The sequence below is a fragment of the Phyllobates terribilis genome, unplaced genomic scaffold, assembly GCF_046119375.1.
Source record: "Phyllobates terribilis strain yellow unplaced genomic scaffold, ASM4611937v1 Scaffold_3__8_contigs__length_932513732, whole genome shotgun sequence".
Taxonomy (NCBI): domain Eukaryota; kingdom Metazoa; phylum Chordata; class Amphibia; order Anura; family Dendrobatidae; genus Phyllobates; species Phyllobates terribilis.
The window spans coordinates 422,246,222-422,267,458 of NW_027362763.1; the positions used below are offsets into that span (position 1 = coordinate 422,246,222).

A 21,237-nucleotide genomic window follows, 5' to 3' on the forward strand; every position below is an offset into this window, starting at 1 on the left:
GTATGCATGGCACCCCTCATGCCCATCCTGGTATGCATGGCGTCCCTCATCCCCATCCTGGTATGCATAGCACCCCTCATCCCTCATCCTGGAATGCATGGCAACCCTCATCCCCATGCTGGTATGCACGGCACCCCTCATCCTGGTATGCATGGCACCCTTCATCGATCATCCTGGTCTGCATGGCACCCTTCATCCTGGTATGCATGGTACCCCTCATCCCGGTATGCATGACACCACCATCTTGGTATGCATAGCACCCCCATCCCCATCACGCTGCACACAAAATAATAAACTATTCTACTCACTTTCATTCCCTCTACTCCAGCACTGCATCCTGTTCTGCTGCCAGCAGTTGATCTCACCATGAGATGAGCTGCTGGAATAGTCACTGTGTAATAGTGAGGAAGGATGTAACCTTCCTTTGGCACTGAAGCAGTTAAAGAAAATGTTCCCGGAGTTAGACCTCTCTGAACTGTTGGTAGGCCAAGCTAAGGGGTTAGCTGCAGTGGTCCAGTCAGTAGAGTAGAGGGGGGAACTTAGTGCTATGATCAAGCCCCGAGTGTTTATAGAGCTTGTTCCTGACATAATTCCTTGTGGGCTGCAGTACTTGTAACCAGCCACAAGATGCCACTGTACCCAGGTGCAGATTCCAGGTTGAGTCTGCCAGGAGTATTGCAGACATTGATGGGGTTAATGGTGTGTGATGACGGCCCACAGAGGATGGGCACATTAGGAAAATCTCTGCTTAGTTTCCAGAAGCAGAAAGTGAAGGGTCAGAAAGAGTTAGCCGGAGAAATTAAACGGAGGTATTGAGGACCCGGGGCACTTCTAGTCTGCAGGTAGCAGAGGAAGATAGGACTCCAGGCTAAGATGTGGGGGGGATATAGGATCCTGATACACTGTTGGTATTGAAGAGGATTCTCTTGGGCTACAGATTAGAGTCACAGAGATGCTTCACTTAAAGAGGGAACCATGGCTGAAGATGTTGCCAGCGTCTGTGAGGGAGATGATAACCTGTCGGGCCTTATCCATTATATCTGCCTGTAAATATTGTACATATTCCTCTTCCCCAAGTAAACTCCAAGTTATGGTTAAGAACCTCGTGTCCTCTGAATTTATTGCTGCCCTGGTCCCAGAAGAGAAATGCCTGGAGACAGCCATGATCGGATGGTCTGAAGTAAGTGGAGAGCACCACATACACAGCCACACATCAGAGGGAGGACACGTATTGTCTGTAGGGTGCCAGAGCGAGCAGGGGCTACTGCTCACCCATGACTACCTCGCTGGGGCACCTTACAACTGCTCCCCACACCGGAACTATGGGCATGTCGAGTAGTGACTATTCATTTTCCTTAATAGCGGGCGCACACTGTAGGCGCAGCCGCCGGCTCCTGCAGTGGCTCGGCGATCGTGTGCACACACTATAAAATAGCATGAATATTCACTCCTCTCCACTCCCACAGGAGTGGAGAGGAGTGAATATTCATGCTCTTCAATAGCAGGCACACGAGATCGCCGAGCCGCTGCAGCAGGCGGCAGCTGCTGCTGACACTGTGCGCGCTGTTAAGGAGAATGAATATTCAGTGCTCCACACACCCATGGTAATGGGGAGTCGTGAATATTAATTTTCTTTAGCAGTGGGCACAGTGTAGGCTGCAGCAGGCTGCTCCTACCTCCTGTGCTCTGCTCCTCTGCCACTGCTGCTCCCCTCACACCCACCACCATCCACAGCCACAGTATAGTACATTTGGACTATAAGACGCACCCCCACCTTTACGCCAAGATTTTGGAGGAAAAAAGTGTGTCTTATAGTCCGAAATATACGGTATATTTTGCAATAATGTTAAGACATGTTTTAGTTTGAATTGTTATTACGTTTCCTCTAAATAAATATCAGAAAATTGGCATAACAACATATTCTGCATCTTTATATTTGCAAAAATAATAATGTTTCAAAGTACTGAAACTTTTATGTTTTAATTATATGTAGCAGTAAAAGGAAAACTCTTTCATATCATAGAAACAAGAGTCAACTAAAAATTTTCATTAGCAGATTTGAATTTAGAAAGTCAAAATCATTGAGAAATGACTAATTTCATAACTGAACATGGCAACTTTTGAAAATACGTAGAACAGTGTAATCTGAAAAGCATTATATTGAACTGAAGTGAATTTCCTATGAAATGGTTTTACTAGAGCTGTTGTTTTAGTGTCAATATTAGTCATTCTGGACAATAACTATGGCAGCACAGTGGTTAACACTATAGTCTTGCAGTGCTGGGACTGTGGTTTCAAATCCCACCAAGGATAACATCTGCAAGGAGTTTGTATGTTCTTCCCATGTTCGCATGGGTTTCCTCTGGGTACTCTGGTTTCCTCCCATACTCCAAAGACATTCTGATAGGGAAATTAGGTTGTGCGCCCCATTGAGGACAGAGATGATAATATCTGTAAAGCACTGTGTAATATTATGGCACTTGAAAGTAAATATAATTAATAAATAACAATTGAAACAATTCCAACATTTCTGTGTAACTTAAAATATTGCAAGTGTGAATTCACAAATATCAGTGGTATCTGACCAGTTGTTCCATGCCTAAGCTGAACATCATTGAAAAAAGGAAACAAAGAAAAACAATGGTATAACTTATTTTTTTACCATTTCACTCCTCGTAGAATTTTTGTCCCCATTTTAAAGTACATTATACAGAAAAGTGAAAAGAGTCTTTCAAAACTACAAATTTTCCTACCAAAAAAACTGCTATGTTAATGGAAAACTACAAAAGCTATGGCTTTTGGAGTAGGAGAAGAAAAAAAATAAAAGCGTAAATTAAAAGAAAAAAATCTTACATTTAGCAAACACCATAAACAGCAATTATTGCACCTAGAGATGATCAAACCATTTGAAAGACAAATTTGCAGACTTTGACAAAATATCCCCCTAAAATTTGATTGGCAGCCAATAAATTTTCCGCAAATTATAATACTGCAAAGCCTTTAATTGTCCTGAAAATAGGTGCATAACATTTGGAGGTCTCTTAGGAATGTATTGAAACCCTTTTGAGCTCCTTAATACAAACACAGCCTTATTAACCCCTTTAAAGCCCATGACATACTAATACGCGTCTGTGCCCTGGGACTTAAGAGCCTGCCCCGTATTAGTACGTCATCGCGATCGCGCGCGCACACAGGCTGTGCGGGCGCGATCGCCGCCAGGTGTCAGCTGATTGTTACAGCTGACACCCGGTACTATGTGCAGGGAGTGGTCCCGCACCGCTCCCGGCACATTAACCCCCGCAATGCTGCAAACTAAGTCAATCGCAGCATTGCGGTGGTTAAGGGGAGGTGATCGGTATACTCACCTCCTCTTCTGGCCTCCAGCGCTGTCTGCCGTGGCTTCCCGGGTGTTGCCATGACGACCCAATGTCGTCATGACAACATCCGGGTCACCAGACAGCAGGAATATTGTTTGGTCATGCGCAGTGCATGACCAAACAATCTTCTCACTGTGCAGCGCTGACTGCCTGCATGGTACAGGGATGATGCTCCATCCCTATGCTATGCAGGCGATCAGAATAAAAAAAGTGAAAGTCCCAGAGTGGGACAAAGTAAAAAAGTTAAAAAAAACTTTCAGAAAGTGAAAAAAAAATGTAAAAAAATTGTAAAAATATAAAAAAAATTAAAAAAATAATCCACCAAAAATAAAAATATAATGTACCCATCAATAAATATTATTATGAAAAAAAAAACAATAAAAGTACACATATTTGGTATTGCCGTGTCCGTAACGACCTGACCTATCAAACTGTCCCACTAGTTAACCCCTTCAGTGAACACGGTAAAAAAAAAAAACGAAGCAAAAAACAATGCTTTATCATCATATCGCCAAACAAAAAATGGAATAACAAGCGATCAAAAAGACAAATATAAATAAAAATGGTACCACTGAAAACGTCTTCTTGTCCCGCAAAAAACAAGCCACCATACAGCTCCATCATCCGAAAAATCAAAAAGTTATAGCTCTCAGAATAAAGCGATGCAAAAAAATATTTTTTTCTATAAAATAGCGTTTATTGTGTAAAAGCGCCAAAACATAGAAAAACGATATAAATGTGGTACTGCTGTAAATGTACTGACCCGTAGAATAAAGCTACCTTATCAATGTTACCACACGCAGAGTAGAATAAAAAAATTAAAAAAAAAACAATTCCTGAATTGCTGGTTTTTGTTTATTCTGCCTCCCAAAAGCTGGAATAGAAAGCGATCAAAAAATGTCAAGTGCAAGAAAATGGCACCAATAAAAACGTCAACTCATTCCACAAAAAACAAGCCATCACATGACTCTGTCAGCCAAAATATGGAAAAATTATAGCTCTCAAAATATGGCGATGCAAAAACTAGATTTTACAAAATATGTGTCTTTTAGTGTGTAACAGCTGTCAATCATAAAAACTCTATATTATTCTGGTATCTCTGTAGTCGCACCGACCCGAAGAATAAGGTCGTCTAATCACTTATACCGCACTAGGAATAGCATAAAAAATAAACGCTAGGGCTGGGGTTGGGGTTATGGTTGTGCTAATGTTAGGGTTAGGGTTGTTTTTTTTTTCAAAAGTAAAAAAAAAAAAAAGGTGACGATATGGCAACTAGTGTTGAACGCAAGTGCTCGCTACTTGAGTTTGCATCGGGTGCTCGGGTATGCATTGAGTATCACGGGTGCACGAGTCTCCGCCCCATATGCTTCGCGGCCAAAAACACCTCGCGGGGATTGCCTGCCATGCACGAGCGATCCTCGCATGTTTTTTTTGGGGTGTCTAATAACCGTGAAGCATGCGGGCAGGGACTCGAGCATTTCACTTGTGCACCCGTGATACATGGTGCATACCTGAGTACCCGATGCCAAACTCAAGTAGCGAGCACTTGCGCTCAAGACTAATGACAACTTATTCAATATGATGACCTAATGTCATCAAATTCTGTGTCGTACCTCTGGTTTCAAAATGTTCACTATACCCCTTGATAAAATCATTAAGGGATGTAGTTTCCAAAATGGGGTCATTTGTTGGGGGTTTCAACTATTTAAGCACATCAGAGGCTCTCCAAATGCGACATGGCGTCCGCTCTCCATTCCAGCCGATTTTGCGTTCGAAAAGTCACACAGTGCTCCTTCCCTTCTGAACTCTGCCGTGCGCCCAAACACTGTATTTTCCCCACATATGGGGCATTGGGGTATTCAGGAGAAATTGCACAAAAGTTTTTGGGGTCCATTTTCTCCTCTTCCCCTTGTGAAAATAAAAAAATTGGGGCTAAAACATCATTTTTGTGGAAAAAGTTAGATTTTTTTATTTTCACGGCTCCATGTTATAAACTTCTGTAAAGGACTTGGGGGGTTCAAGGTGCTCACCACACATCTAGATAAGTTCCCTGAGGGGTCTAGTTTCCAAAATGGTGTCACTTGTGGGGGGTTTCCACTGTTTAGGCACATCAGGGGCACATCCGCTAATTATTCAAGCAAATTTTACAATCAAAAAGTCAAATGGCGCTCCTTCCCTTCCGAACCCTGCCGCGCGCCCAAATAGTGGTTTTACCCCACATATGGGGTATCTGCTAACTCAGGAGAAATTGCACAACAAACTGCATAGTGTAATTTCTTCTGTTACCCTTATGAAAATGCAAAAGTGGGGGCTGAAAAACATTTTTGTGGGAAAAATGTGAAAATTTTATTTTTACAGCTCAATGTTATAAACTTCTGTGAAGCACCTGGGGGTTCAAGGTGCTCACCACACATCTAGATAAGTTCCCTGAGGGGTCTATTTTCCAAAATGGTGTCACTTGTGGGGGGTTTCCACTGTTTAGGCACATCAGGGGCTCCCGAAATGCAACATGGCGTCCGCTAATTATTCAAGCAAATTTTACATTCAAAAAAACAAATGGCGCTCCTTTCCTTCTGAACCCTGCCGTGCGCCCAAACAGTGGTTTTCCCCCACATATAGGGTATCTGCTTACTCAGGAGAAACTGCACAACAAATTTTGTGGTCTATTTTTTCATGTTACATCTGAGAAAATAAAAAAAATTGGGTCTAAAGTAACATTTTTGTGAAAAAAGTTAAATGTTAATTTTTTTCTTCCACATTCCAAAAATTCCTGTGAAGCACCTGAAGGGTTAATAAAGTTCTTGAATGTGGTTTTGAGCACCTTGAGGGGTGCAGTTTTTAGAATGGTGTCACTTTTGGGTATTTTCTGTCATAAAGACCCCTGAAAGTGACTTTAAATATGATGTGGTCCCTAAAAAAATGGTTTTGTAAATTTTGTTGGAAAAATGAGAAATCGCTGGTCAACTTTTAACCCTTATAGCTCCCCAATAAAAAAAAAATTTAGTTCCAAAATTGTGTTGATGTAAAGTAGACATGTGGTAAATGTTATTTATTAACTATTTTGTGTGACATATCTCTCTGATTTAAGAGCATAAAAATTCAAATTTTGAAAATTGCAAAATTTTCTAAATTTTCGACAAATTTCCATTTTTTTCACAAATAAACGCAAGTGATATCAAAGAAATTTTACCACAATCATGAAGTACAATATGTCAAGAAAAAACAATCTCAGAATCAGGGGGATCCGTTGAAGTGTTCCAGAGTAATTACCTCAGAAAATGACAGTGGTCAGAATTGTAAAAATTGGCCTGTTCATTATAGTGCAAACCACCTTGGGTTGTAAAGGGGTTAATGTTCAAGTGACTTCAACCTATCTGGATATGTGAAAAGGTATAGTAACTATTGGTAGCCAAAAGCCTATTTATCATCAAACTGCAGTATCAGGAATTTTAGGATACTTAAATTGTAAAAACGGTCCAAAAAATATTTCCTTTTTGGGGACAGATGTCTGCCTTGCTGTTGTTTATACACTCGTGGTACAAACGGAAGAATTTGTGACTTTTTGTGATGCAAAAATTATCCCTGTTTCGGGCATTTCAAGAGCTTTTTACTTTCCTAAAATAAGAAGTGAAAGCTTTTTGACAAGTCATCCAAAAAGCATCCCTTTATTTAGGGAGAAAAGAAAACAGTGTGGTCAGCACTTTTCAAACTTAAGAAGTAATGGTTTTTCAACCAGTAGTGAAAACAATATCCCTTTTATGGGATCCACAACAGATTTGCTATTCTGAAAACAAGAAAACAATTACAAAAGTGATCTCTTTTTAAGAGAGCGGGAACAGCTATTTTTAAAGTGAAAAAGTAATGGCTTATTGTGAACAATCCTTTCAAAAAAGTAGCCCTATTTTTGGAGCTGTTTGATGTTTATGTATCATCAAAACAGTATGATTTGTATCAGCAGCATAGTCTACCACTATAAAACACAATGTGCAGCCAAGGAATGTGTGGCTGGCAAGGTTGTGCAGTGGCAGTGGCAATGTCATAAGCCGCAGAGTAAATAATTAGGATGGGGCTTTCAAGGAGATGTGTGGAAGTATAGGGCCAACAACATCAGACCTGTTAGCAGTAAAACACAGTGAGCAGGCAGGCAGGAAATGTATGGCTATTAGAACCATTTGAGTTGCATACATTAGGCAAAAATGAATGTTTAAAAAGGTGCTGGTTCATCTGGAGCTGACATTGTGCATCTTAATTCAGCTATATTTTAAAGTTATATACAGTAAGGAAACCACACACCAATAGGCACTGATATGCTCAAGTAATTTTAATGGTTCCTTTTCATATCCAATTTCCACACATTTGTGCTTTTTTTTACATAACAACAATTATCATAACACTTTGGCTTTTGTAACCCTTTATCAGGCTAATGAAAGTCACCAAATCACACCACCTCTTCTGCCACACACGATGCATTATAGCTAATGGTCTTCTATTGGGGAATACCAACCAAAGACCATGTTTTCTCCTGTTACGCTTGCGCCCCGACTGACTGGCGTGAGCGTGATTAGTGATCCCACTGTACCATGAACTGAGGAGTGCCTGGAGGGGCGTAACTAAGTATCAACCCGATCCGATCAAGGTCGCACGGTGGCTCAGTCGACTCCGTAAACCAGGGAGGAACCAAACAGAGGGACTAGGTGCTACTCCAGGTCAGACCCCGGTCACAGCTGTTGACCCACACCGGGGAATGCAGGAACAGGCAGGTTAGCTGGTATGCAGACAGGTGGGTACTGGCAGGCATGACTGGTTTGACAGCAGGTGGGTACTTAGCAGGCACGGCTGGTATGAAGGCAGGTGGGTACTGGCAGGCGCGGCTGGTATGCAGACAGGCAGGTGTGACAGGCACAGCTGGAATGCAGACAGGCAGATACTGGCAGGTATGAACGCAGGCTGGATAGGGACCAGTACAGACTGGGATACAGGAACAGAGCCAGAGGTGCGGTGGACTAGCAGAGCAAAACCGCAGGAGCGGTGAACAAGCAGAGCGGAGAAAAACTGCAGATGCGGTGAACAAGCAGAGCGGAGCAAAACCGCAGGTGTGGCAAACAAGCAGAGTGGAGCAAAACCGCAGGTGCGGAGAACAAGCAGTGCGGAGCAGAACCGCAGGTGCGGTAAACGAGCGAAGCAGAGCGGAACCGCCGGAGCGGTGAACAAGCAGAGCAGAACAGAACCGCAGGTGTGGTAAACAAGCGGAACAGAGCGGAACCGCCGGAGCGGTGAACAAGCAGAGCAGAACAGAACCGCAGGTGCGGTAAACAAGCGGAGCAGAGCGGAACCGCCGGAGTAGTGAACAAGCAGAGCAGAACAGAGCAGAAGGTGAAGGCAGACAGGGCAGGGCTCTGTTCACATGGAACAGACTGGAAAATACAGGAAGATGGTTAGAACACAGGAGGTAGATACGGAGGCAGGGAAAGGAGACAAGCAGAACCAGATACACACAAGGTAATTACAATGAAGCAGCGAGTGGACACAAAACTCACAAACAGAAGCACAGAGACAACGAGTTGGAGCTAGATGCAGGTTCAGACACTGCAGGCAAAGGGAAGGTTCGGACGTTGAGAGAAACAAGTAACGGGCTAGGACACCGTTCAGACAGGAACTGAACACGGAACAAGACAGAGGAACGAGCCTGGGAACTCAGCCCCCAGGGTGGCGGAAACAGACTAGAAGTCAGAGATACAGGTAGCGGCCCTGGGTACTCAGCCCCCAGGGTGGCGGAAACAGACTAGAAGTCACAGGTACAGGAAAAGGCCCTGGGTACTCAGCCCCCAGGGTGGCGAACAGACTAGAGTCAGGACAGGACCTGGCACCTCAGTTGCAAAAGACAAACTGAGTGAAAGTGTTGCTCAGGCCCCTCCTACTGGGTGGAGGGGGTTTAAGTATCCAATGACTCACAGCAATAGGCTGGGGACGCATTAGGACTGTGCACACAGTAGCTATAAGAAACAAGCAGAAAGCCGCGCCGACACCCTAAGCAATCAGACAAGAGACATGGACACAGCAGGTAGTGGAGCAAAGAGTGCAGTATGGACTGACAGGTAAGATTGCAGTCTTGCATGGTGGGAGGTGGTGCACCATGCAAGCATGCCGCCAAGGATGTTACATCTCCCTTATACAGGCACTTGCTGAGGGTCTACTATTGGGGAATACAACCTCAGAACTTGAACTCCTTTACAGAGATGAAATAACAAACAAATGAAAAATAATATTTATTAATAATAATTAAAATAAAACTACAAATTCGTCCCAGCGCAAAAGTGGTAAATGACCCAAAGAGTCACAATCAATGTTGACTACTCAGTATAGAGCAGAGTATAGGAGGGATAAGGGAAAAGGAGGATACTTTCCCTAAACAATGCATGCTATAAATAACCCAGCCTTACCTCTGAGGTTGGCACCCTATAAAAGCATGCAAGAATGGTTCCCCCGCTGAACGTCTTCTTGCCCTAGGAGACCCTAGGGAGCCATGGCCGTAGAAAAATCAATCCCTTATATGAACAAAACCCCTTTTATGAATTATCCCAAAGATAACACAGATAGAACACTGTAAGCAAATTGTCAATATATACTGACTGCAAGTAGTATAAAGTGCTAACAGTGCTTGTGCAAAGCCTTATCCAGCTGTAAAATAGAGGGTATATGGTCTGAAAGGTAATGTGCAAGAAAGGATGCCACAAATACAAGGGACCCCACATAGCTACCAAATTCACTGCAACCACAGAAAAAGAGCGGTACAGGGATAATACTAAAAAAAAGACTCAACATAGTCACCAGTTCACCGCGACGCGGCCTGGAAGCGTTTTCCCATTGTAGTACTGGTTCATCAAGAGGTATACAGAAGGTGGTCCATTTCATGAAGCTTGTTTTGGTAGTGACGCATGGATGTCAGCATAACTGTCTTTGATCTGGGTGCTTATAAATAGGCCCTCATTGGTAGATGAATGGCAGAGAGGCAGGGGGAGTCGAGAGCCCCAGTAAACAAGTGTTTAAGAGACATATTATGGAAATATATAAAATCACTGAGGTGAATACCAATGTCTTCACCACTTATAACTGTACGGTATGCTCCCGTTCTATGGGAAAATGAGGATCACACCCAGCGCATGTGCAGGAGGAAGGTTTCATGTCACTATACTATCAACGCGAGATGAGAACTTTGTTAGATTTGTTAGTCCTTTACACATTCCCCTATATCGACTTGGTTACTTTCTTTAGCCTGATGAAGGGATAAAAAAAAAAAATGTTGCAATGATAATTTTCACCATATGTCAAACAACTACAATCGTGTGAAAATTGGATATGAATAGGAACCAATTAATCTACTTTGAGCAGATTAGTGCCTGTTGGTGTGCTGTTTCTCCACATTACTTTAGAGCAGATGTATGGCTGGTGGGACTGTGCAGTGGCAGTGACAAATTCTGCATGATAGAGAATTAAAAGGGAGCAGACAAGGATATGTCTGGCAGAATAGGGTCAATATTAGCTCAGGCAGAACTACAGTGTACGTAGATAACATGATGGACAGGGAATAGATGCCAAGTTGAGTGTGGGCCGTTGCACTGGTGGCAACAGAAATGTGCATTAAAAGGCACGCAACAGAAAATCAGGCAACCAGATAGTAAGTCTGATGTAAATTAAGGTTAACACTCTTCCTTGCCCGATTCATGTTAATAAATGTAAGCTTTTACATGTTTGCGGTGGATAATCTGGTGTGCTAAGGGTCTGCTGGTCAGTTGTGGCTGGTGGGATAGCTTTCATACTATTTTTGAACCCTATTTTATTTAAATGCACTTACTTTTTATTTATTTACAGCAGGGTTTATTTTCATTTTGCTTCTTGTAGGTTTTTCTAGTTCACCACAGAATCATCATCATCCTAGAATAGGATGATGGTTGCCTGTGTGTTGGAAATGACATGAACTACTTGCCTTACTTCCCAGGGATTTTCACCTCAAAATTTGCCCTGGCTCAGTGCTACTACCACTGTCAGTGCCCCCACCGCCAAGACTCACAGAGCCAGCAACATAGCTTGGCTTTGGAATTGGGATGTTCATCTCATCTGGCACCATGTCTTATGAGTACAAAAGCTTACTGTTCATCTCATCCAATAAATCAAGTGGAAAGTTTTTTCTGTCACGCTGCCATGTCCATTGCCAGTGGAACTTTTTGGTTTAACATGCAATTTGGACAAAAGTATAAAGTTTACGTTTTTTTTACCAAAATCTGTTACCAGCCACAAATAACCAACTCTGGAAAAGTATGGAATCAACCACAAATACAAGACAAAGTTCATGTGTCAGCCAAACAGGCTAATTCAACACCAGTCTGCCCGTAATATTGTTGCAGTACGTATAGGTCTCCAATTTAACAATTTAAACTGGTGTGCCAAAACCGATCTGCACTGCTAAATGTCTCAATTTTCTATGCTAATTTGTATTTAAATGTCTGTTTAAAGAAAATGTATTATTCCTATCCAAAATGGAACATGAAACAACAAATACCAAGAAGTAGGAACACAGCCTCAAAATCCAGCAACAGTCCACTGTATAGTTGCAAGATGTACAGTTGACAAACTGAAATAGTCAAACAGGTATGCAAAAAGTCAATCAGTGTATAAGGCTTTCAAATTTCTATTTTTGTTTTTAATTAATATGTCCCTGACAAAAAAAATCTAACCCAGAATGCTATTTTCTTTATTAGGCACATGCACAGTAAGTATTTTGTGGCAACAGCCAGCAGTATTGTTGTAGCGCATGCGAGTGTTCAATTTGACAGCTAAAACAATTATAATAACGTAACCTTTTTTTGTTTGTTTTTCATTTTATTTACTTATTTTTTTTAAAGTTATCCTTCCACTTGCCAAAAAATGCAACATACATAAAACTCTAAAATACTATGTTACTAGGTGGATAGAAGCACAGAAAGCAATTTGCAGCCTGCAGTGTTGTATTGGGCTCAACCGGTATTTGGTTGGTGTGTACAGGTCTAATAATGGAGTACTGCAGCAAAGAAATGTGCAAAAAAATGATCATTTTTAATAACACAATTTGTGAGATAGACAGTTATTTTTTTAGAATTTTTGGATTCTGAAGATTTGTGATTTCTATTTAACAAAATAAATTATGGCTTCCTGCCTGTGACACACAAGCCTATGTTTAAGAAGGAGTTTTCCTTATTAATTAATAAAACTACTGTTCCCTGGGCATTTTCATGTTTGCACTTTTGTTTTTTCAGCCTTTATCATGGGGGCCTGCTGCATCCTACAGTGCATTAATATTGTGCATTGGTAAATATGACTACCTTAATTCCGTGATGCCTTTTGAACTAATTGTCTTTTTCGGTGAGTGCTTTGATTTTTATTGTAGGGATTCGCAAGACAATAGGCCAAAATATCAATCTACACCTACTACATTTGTACGTCTTTTTTATCTTTTTTTTGTTGCACATTTTTAATCTTTTGCAAGACAAAGTTAGGTCCTATAGTGTTGGCTTGGGGTGCACTTATTTAGGGCTGGGCAGCCCTCTGCATCACTAATAGGCTGTAAGATAGAGATTCTGCACTACATCTGTGTGACTGGCACCCCAGCAAGCCTAATCAATGTGCATTTGTAATACAAGTCAGCCACCCCCTGGATGAATGGTAGGTGTTGGAGTGGTTGTTTCATCAGTATTTTGCATCTGTGCTGCATCAACCTTTATAGTGGCTGCCTGTTGCATCCTGCAGTGCATTAATATTGTGTCTAAGTAAATACTGCTGCCTTTTATCTGTGATGTTTTTTCTTCTTTTCTACCAAAAGCAATAACTTTTTTATTTTTATTTCAATGTATCCATATGAGGACTTTTATTTTGTGGGACGAGTTTTAATTTTGAAAGATACCATTCATTTTATCATTCAATGTACTGGAAAAAGAAAAAAAAATTAAGTGGAGTGAAATTGCAAAAAGAAAAAAATCACAATTCCACAATAGTTTTTGCGTTATGTTTTTACGTCATTAATTGTGTTGAAAAATCACTAGACAATTTGATTCTCTAAGTCAGCATAACTACAGAGGTACCGAAAATGTATATCCTTTATTTAGTTAGCTGAAGGAAAAAAATTAGAAAAATTGTAAAAAAAAAAAAAGTCTGCATTGACAATAGAGCTGCATGAGGATTTGTTTTCTGAGTGGCAAACTAACATCTTTATTGATACTATTGTGGGTTTAATACAATGTTTTGATGACTTCTTATCGTATTTTTTGGCAGCGTTGCAGGACCATGAAAATGCAATTCTGGCATTTTGATTTTATTTTCTCTTTACGGTGGTTACTGATTGTGTTAATTTTATATGTTAATAGATGAGGCTTTTACAGACACAGCAAATATGTTTATTTCTTTATTTATTTTCTAATAGAATAATGAGTGATTCAAATGTTATATATTGTTTTTTACTTTAATTTTAGTGCCCTTAAGGGACTTGAGCCTATGATATTCTGATTGCTTGTACTACATATTGTTATAGACAGTTGCTGGCTGTATTACACAGCCAGCATTAGGCCGATATGATGCTGGGTAAGTTAGGGTATGATGATGGATTTGATGCCTAAAAATTAGGACACATTGTATTAAACTGCAATGCAGTGTGTGAAGATTAAAAAAAATGCTGTTACTAAGGTGCCCTGCACTTACTGCAATTTTTCACTGAGTAATGAATTCATGGTCACATAACTTTACAGGTGCTGCACCTCCCTATCTCACTTGAATCTTTGGATTATTATTCACAGACTGACAACCACTCACATTTTCCAAGTGTTGCAACAATAGTTCAGTAATACAACACAGTACAATGTTGGTCTTTTTCTGTCCCTATGTGAATAAGCTGTGTGCTGTAACCTCCTATTCCTACTCTGTAAAGGCATAAAAAGACGAAGCTAGGCCGGCCCTCATCTTTTATATTAGCTGTGATATTCCCTCCTGATTGGCAGCTCTAAACCTTGTAATAAAATAGCTCTAGGGCATTATGGGGAATCCCACCTAACCATCATTAGCCCACTCTGTGACTTTTCATCATTGTGTAAAATGGCACCTAGCATTTTCATTTTCGACTGATCTATATGAATTGTATTACAAACTGATCGAATATGCGGGGACCTACAAATTTCTGGAAATTCTATTCAAAGTCAATTCTCCACTAATCGAATCAATCATCTCAATTTGCAACCAATTTATATTCTATAATATCAATCTAGTTAAGGTCATAATAACAATCCAATTTTGGCTTAGATCCTTAGCCCGCATCGTCCACAGAGATCCGACATTGGATGAACTATTATGTTCATTGTCAGGAAGGAGTTATACGAAAAAACTTTATTGACAACATACTGTATGTGTGTACCTTGACCATGAAACTGAACGTTATTCACTTTTCTATCTATGCAATCGGTATCTGACCTGTTTTAGTGACTGCATTATTAAGAGGCATACTGTCATAAAAGGAGTTCAGCTGCTGTGTTCAAGCCTGATGTGTTATAAAAGTAGTAAAATAACTGTAATATTTCTATTTTTCAGTGTGAGGGCAGCTTTAGAGTGTAAAACATGTACTGGGGTTCGTGTCCTTGATCTTTTAAGACCTTAGCAAGGCTCACACTCAGAGTTAAAGGAAATTTGCCAGAATGATCCACCCACCCCCATCACCATATGGTCATGTTGCTCTCTGAAAAGATAATATGTCAATCATACCTTTACATATGCAATCTGTTGCTCTGACTGAAAAAAAATATATGTAATTCATATGGAAATGAGACTTAAGTGCTCTGGGAGTGTAAAAGTACTTTCCAAGTCTATGACACTCCCAGAGCATTTAAAGTTAATTTGCATATCAATTAAAACAGTGATTTTTTTTAGTAAAGATATAGATTATATTAATTTTTGGAGAAAAACATGACCATATAATTAGTTTGGGTGGGTGGGTGTGGGGGGCATTGGATCATTCCGTCAGATTCTGACAGATTCCCTTAGAGAATGTTAGTGCGCTTTTCCTTGTTGAACTGTTTTTATTAGAGAAATGTGTTTTTCTTGCATCAGCTACTTGTTTAAGGTCCTACTGTAATTTCTTGGGTTCCCCTAAATGTCATAACTTTCTTTTTTTTCTCCTTTATTGTAGTTCCATACTTAATGGCATGCTGCCCCCGTACTCACTGAGGGTTGATGTGCCCACAGTTTTTGGAAGCGCAGCTGTCATATTCTGTGTCTTTTTAATCAGTTGTCAATGGATATGCAGAGAAAGCTCTGTCAGCCAACAGCAATTAAGAGTGTATGATTACCTTTAGATTAATTAGGATCAACAACATTTAAGCTTAACTACATTTAATCAGTTAAATCTACTGTAACTAAGAATTACTTTTAGCTAATTACCAAGCTGGCAGCCAAGTAATTTTTCACACAGTGATATGACATTTCAACAAACTATTTTTCTTAAATCCAGTAATAATTTAAAAAAAAAATACAAAGTGTCCTTCTTATTATACATTATTTAAAGAATCAAGATCAAGTGTGAATAATCTGGAACTACTTTATGTAAGGATGTGTAAAGTCGGGAATAATTCAGGTTTATGCATTATATGCTTATAATTAGTTCTTCATATGAGTACATTCCAGTAGAACTAAGTAATACATAACAAACTTATATTTCCAGATCCTGCCAACTTAATAGTCATAGCCTATGCATGTCGAGATTGTAAACAAAGGGTTAAATTATTTTAAATAATGTGATCACTAGAGCGGAATTTATTAAGACGGTTAATTTATTAAACAGGAGCGAGCGAGAGTGAGATGCAAATATTTTTGGCATAAATTATAGGGAATCTGTTGAATCATTATTAGTTCTGCCATGTTCAGCTAAGTTCTGCCCACTTTTTTAAGAAAAGTGGCAAAAAAATTAGAAAATAATCATCATTTTTTGTGCAAAAGATAAAAGTTTAATATATTTCCTCTTATAAGTGCAAGCGTATTCTTTAGTACATAGAGTAATAATAAAGGGATACTCAAACCATTTTCATATTCTCTCTTCCCATCTTAAACATCACTATTGTAATTCATAGCAACACATTTTTTTAATTTGTATATTTTTATCAATAAAATTAAAAAGTAATAGTGTCTAAAAATAATAGTGTACAATCGGTTATTATTCAAGATTTTTCAGACATCTAGGCTGCCAACTCTCTCATTAACCAATTTCGATTGGCTCTAATGGTTATACAACATAAAAGCTTGGATCTGGACCTTATCAATGTGTTAAGTATTAGGATTCTAGTATCATGGTTAAATATTTTTGTAATATATATAAATCAGTAATTCATGACAGATCGTACTGTTTCATCAGAATTAACAGCAAAATTGCCCAAATCAATTCCATCTGTATAGAAGTTCCCGCCAAGTGTTGATCATTAACTGACTATCATCACTTCATTGAATCTAATATATGGATGGGCCAGATGTGATGATTTCATTTCAGCATTAATCCTGATAGAATGACATACCGTGCCGTGAAATTTAAGAGAAAAAGTGTATGATCTGTATTTTATATTTGACAGGCCCATGTAAAATAGAATGAAAATGGAAAAGGTTTAACTGTTTAACCAAATGAAAAATTGCATTTTTTTTCAACTTGGGGAATATTTTTAAAAAATGTAGATTTCAATTCAAGCACATGGCTGATAGGAGATCAATACTTATACAAGTATAATATATATATGACTACCAAGTATCTACATAGAGAATAGAGCTAAGTTTCCTCTATTTTTAGCAATTTTGTCAATTTAGATCTTAAATTGCTGAGAATTTTATAGCAGCTGATATCAGATTGTACAAATGCTTTGTAAATAATTATAGTTTGCCAATTTAAAGTCTGAATGGTCATTTAAATTAAAATGTATAGAGTGAATATTTTACATTATCGCTCTCCTTTTAGTTATCTATAAACAGTCTTAGGTGCATAAAATTGAAGTCAATTTAATGAAAGGGGAAAATTAAATGAAACGCTTGTTACAATGATTGTCCAGTCTGAATAGCTCTTTTTCACATTGTGAGACCAACTAATACCATCAACAGGATTCTTTTCTTGTTCAAAAAGCTACTGCACTCATTGAGCTTTAGCTATTAGAGGGAGGTAGATTCTACTAGAAGTCCCCCGAAATTAGCTCCTATCAAGAGGGCACTCATGTGTAAGTACTTTAATGCCCATTAAAATCAGTGGGAGTGAGAGCTGCTAATGACATAGCTTTCAGCTCTAGCTTACAAGTTGTGCTAAATAGGAGACCCCAGCTCACCATACATAATAAGGTATATTTCAATGGGCTGTACAGACAAGACAAACCCTTTTAACAAGCATTTACAATTTTATAATATTATGCCTTTTTCATATCCAAAAATACATGTATGTCTTATGTGCATGGGTTTATGCTACATACTATATATACATATACTGCATTGGAACATCTTAAAAAACACAATGCATAAATATTGTAACTAATAGTTCGGACTATAGCAAAACTCTGAACAATAGAACATTTACTATGTCTAATAAATGTTAACAAGCATAGAGTAAATTTACATTTGCTGGAAAAAGTTATCTATTTCCCAGATACCGATGGAGTTTGCAATTTCACCTGGACCCTGAACCTTAAGGAGGCCCATGAGCCCTTCTGCCACGTCAGTGGACAGCAGTACTATAATTAACATGGTCACCCAAGCCCCAGTGTTAAAATTCATCTTGTCTATATTTTCTCATCAGCTGATATGGACAAGGGATAATATTACCACCTGACCGTTATTATTAGCAGATATAAATATAATATATCAAGCTGTACCTTGTTTAGCCATACCAGGTATGTCTTCAAATGTGAGGGTCCTCAAAGAAGGTCTCCAAAATGCATAAGACTCCACCAGAGCTTCTAAACCCATTCTAAGAATACAAACAAATAAGAATGATATAGAGAAAATAACAAAAATACTGAAATGTAATGTTGTAATAAAAGAAAGCGCCTCAGGTTTACAAACCACAATACATAGTCCAAGTGGCTTGGAAAAGTAATGACTTCTCCTAAGACTCACTTAACGTTGCACAATTTAACAAACTGTTTAAAAAGGTGAAAAAAATCTGGACATTATGGCGAAGAAAAAAATAATTTCTACAACCAATAAACTTCTAAAACGGTTTTATTGTAAGTGATTTGTTTTTATTTAATGCCAGTTTTAGAACCCCATTATAACTATCAAACAGTTTCATGCCAAGCTTTTTCTGAGATCACAGATATTGCACAGGCAAGGGCTATAAAGCATTTATTAGATGAAGCTTGGTAGAAATGCCTTCATTTTCAGCAGTAACCCAGACTTTTCACTTCAATTTAAATAGGAGATAAAAAGGTACCTCCTGGAGAAGTATAGCCCGGGTGATAATTTATACAAGATGCCTTCCAACAATTTTCCAAGTTTTATCACCAATTTAATTTATGCAATCAACTGGCCGCATTAATTTAGCAAAATGCTTACAATTATTTAAAGAGAAGAGATTGTTTTGCCTTCCTGATTTAACATTTTATAGGGTCAGACTCAAAGTTTAGCAAAAGAATGGAACTTTATTCTCACCACATAAACTTGCTTTCACTTTGCTAATATTCTCCAGGATATCTTTTAACGGCTTAAGCTGCTGATTTCTATTAAATAAACCCTGCAACTATATACCACTTTAAGGAGGGTGAAATTCTATATATAAAACTAAATTGCATTATACCTAAAAGAATGTTTAAGCTGTTAAAATCGTTAAGAGAGTCCTATCTAGTAAATTAACAAAAACTGTATTATATGCACTGACATTTGATCATTTTGTTTTTCCTTCCATGAAGGGGTCATATATACTGACTTTACAATAACCCTTGTGACCTAATTTGGTGACATTTAGATATATGTTAAAATATTTTACAAAGTGTTAAACTTAATAAATGTATAAAACGATCACAATGAAAAGCATCGCACTTTATGTCATACGACACTTAACTATACTTTGTACATGTAATATATTTATAATACATAATATTAATATATGTTTTTCTGTACTCATTTTTTTATATATTTTTTGTAGAAAAAGGCAAATACTTCAGTCTGAAATTTAAAAACTCCTTTATAACATATTCCTAAAACGTATTAAAAAAATGTTTTACGAAAAACACATAGTAAAATATATATATATTTTTTTTAAAAATTATCAAAACAGGGAATCTTAAATATAAGTTCACTGTCACTAATCGCTTATGATAGTATTATTATTAATTAATTTCATGGGTTCTTATATTTTTCTACTTTTAAAGGTAACATGTATGATTGCACTGAAGTGCAAATTTTGAAAAATTTATATCAAAGAGGCGGCACAAAAAAGCTAATACTGATATTATATGCCTTCCAATAATTAAAAATATTAATATTTGCAGTACATTTAAGATATTCCTTTAAGATCACCACTTTTCACATTGTCCTAAAATCGAATTTTACACGTATTACGACAAAGGTAACTTATATTTAAAGACAAAAACAAACCGAAAAAAAATTCTAAATGATCCTTATCAATGATCCTTGACAATTTTAACAATTTACACATCAAAAATATGTGTTTCTACCTTAATATATAGGTATTAAAAAGAAATGCGCTCAAATGAATATTTTGTTTCTCAATTTACTTCTTTGTAGTCTAGAAACTGTAATATCTGTGAAGCTAGGTCCTAAGGTCTTAAACTAGGCTAATTCTGAGCCATGATTAAATCACCACTTAAACTAAACCAGATTTTAGCCTGTCACCCTTTTACAGATCAAACAAATGCAAGAGGCTAGAGGGAGAAAGCAGCGCTTTTTTGTAAATGAATAAACACTTTTTTTCAGGTAGGAACAAAAGCAATAAAGAGGCAAAGAGAGTCATTTCCTATCAGCAACACATGCATTTTAATACTTAATCCCCTTTGTGCTGCTGTGACAGTAATTTACCACAAATGTGAGATAGAGGCGTATATTGTGAAATATGATTATTTAAAAGGTTTTAAAACACTATAGTTTTATAGTACAATTGCTGTAATATATGCATATGCTCTTTTTGCGTCCTCCCAGGGGCAAGACATATACTGTAGTATGTGGCAACCATGAACTAGAGCAGTTCTTCATGATCAGACACAGCCATTACACACTACATAGCAGGGGCACATATATCAGATTATACCAGCACAGGAACATTTTTTTAACACATCCAGTTGTGGAACTTATTTTTATTCCAAGATCTATTGATTAAAATGTGGAGTTAACATTTGGCTAAATCTTTACTGATGGTCTGGAAAAAATTCTATGAAGCCAGTGTTTTCTTGTTTAATGAAGCATAGCTTACTCGAGAGTTATAAGGACTCAAGATTAGGAAACAGTCATCCTTTACTAATGCCTGTTCATGTAAAGGAGATACTTTTTTAATATAGAAGGTTTTTTTTCCAAACATGTTCCTCTTCATTCAACTAGATTAAACCTTGCAGTGGTATAACGTTTTTATCAGGCTATAAGTAGTTAAATGGCATTAGCCAAGTATGATATAAGCTACATAAGATAGAGCCTATCTTCTACTGGAAAGTCTTCTGTATTGTACTATTTAATAATAATAATCTTTATTTATATAGCGCCACATATTCTGCAGCGCTTTATAATTCAGAGGTTCATATACAACAGTCATAAGAAACAGTTTAAGATAATACAATAATTAAAGCATCAATAATGATGACTCTGCTCGTAAGAGGTTACA

At 38.2% G+C, this 21,237-nt stretch overlaps 1 protein-coding gene across 2 annotated transcripts in view; it reads right to left on the bottom strand.

Annotated features, from left to right (window-relative positions):
* TBX18 (T-box transcription factor 18) overlaps positions 1 to 21,237 on the bottom strand; it is a 57,729-nt gene that overhangs the window by 5,612 nt on the left and 30,880 nt on the right. Inside the window, exon 7 of one of the 2 annotated variants that reach the window (XM_073673155.1) lies at positions 18,296 to 18,375. In XM_073673155.1, the coding sequence (XP_073529256.1) occupies positions 18,296 to 18,375 (80 nt within the window). Of the gene's footprint in view, positions 1 to 18,280; positions 18,376 to 21,237 lie in introns of both variants that reach the window. The other variant, XM_073673154.1, reaches the window with a different exon arrangement.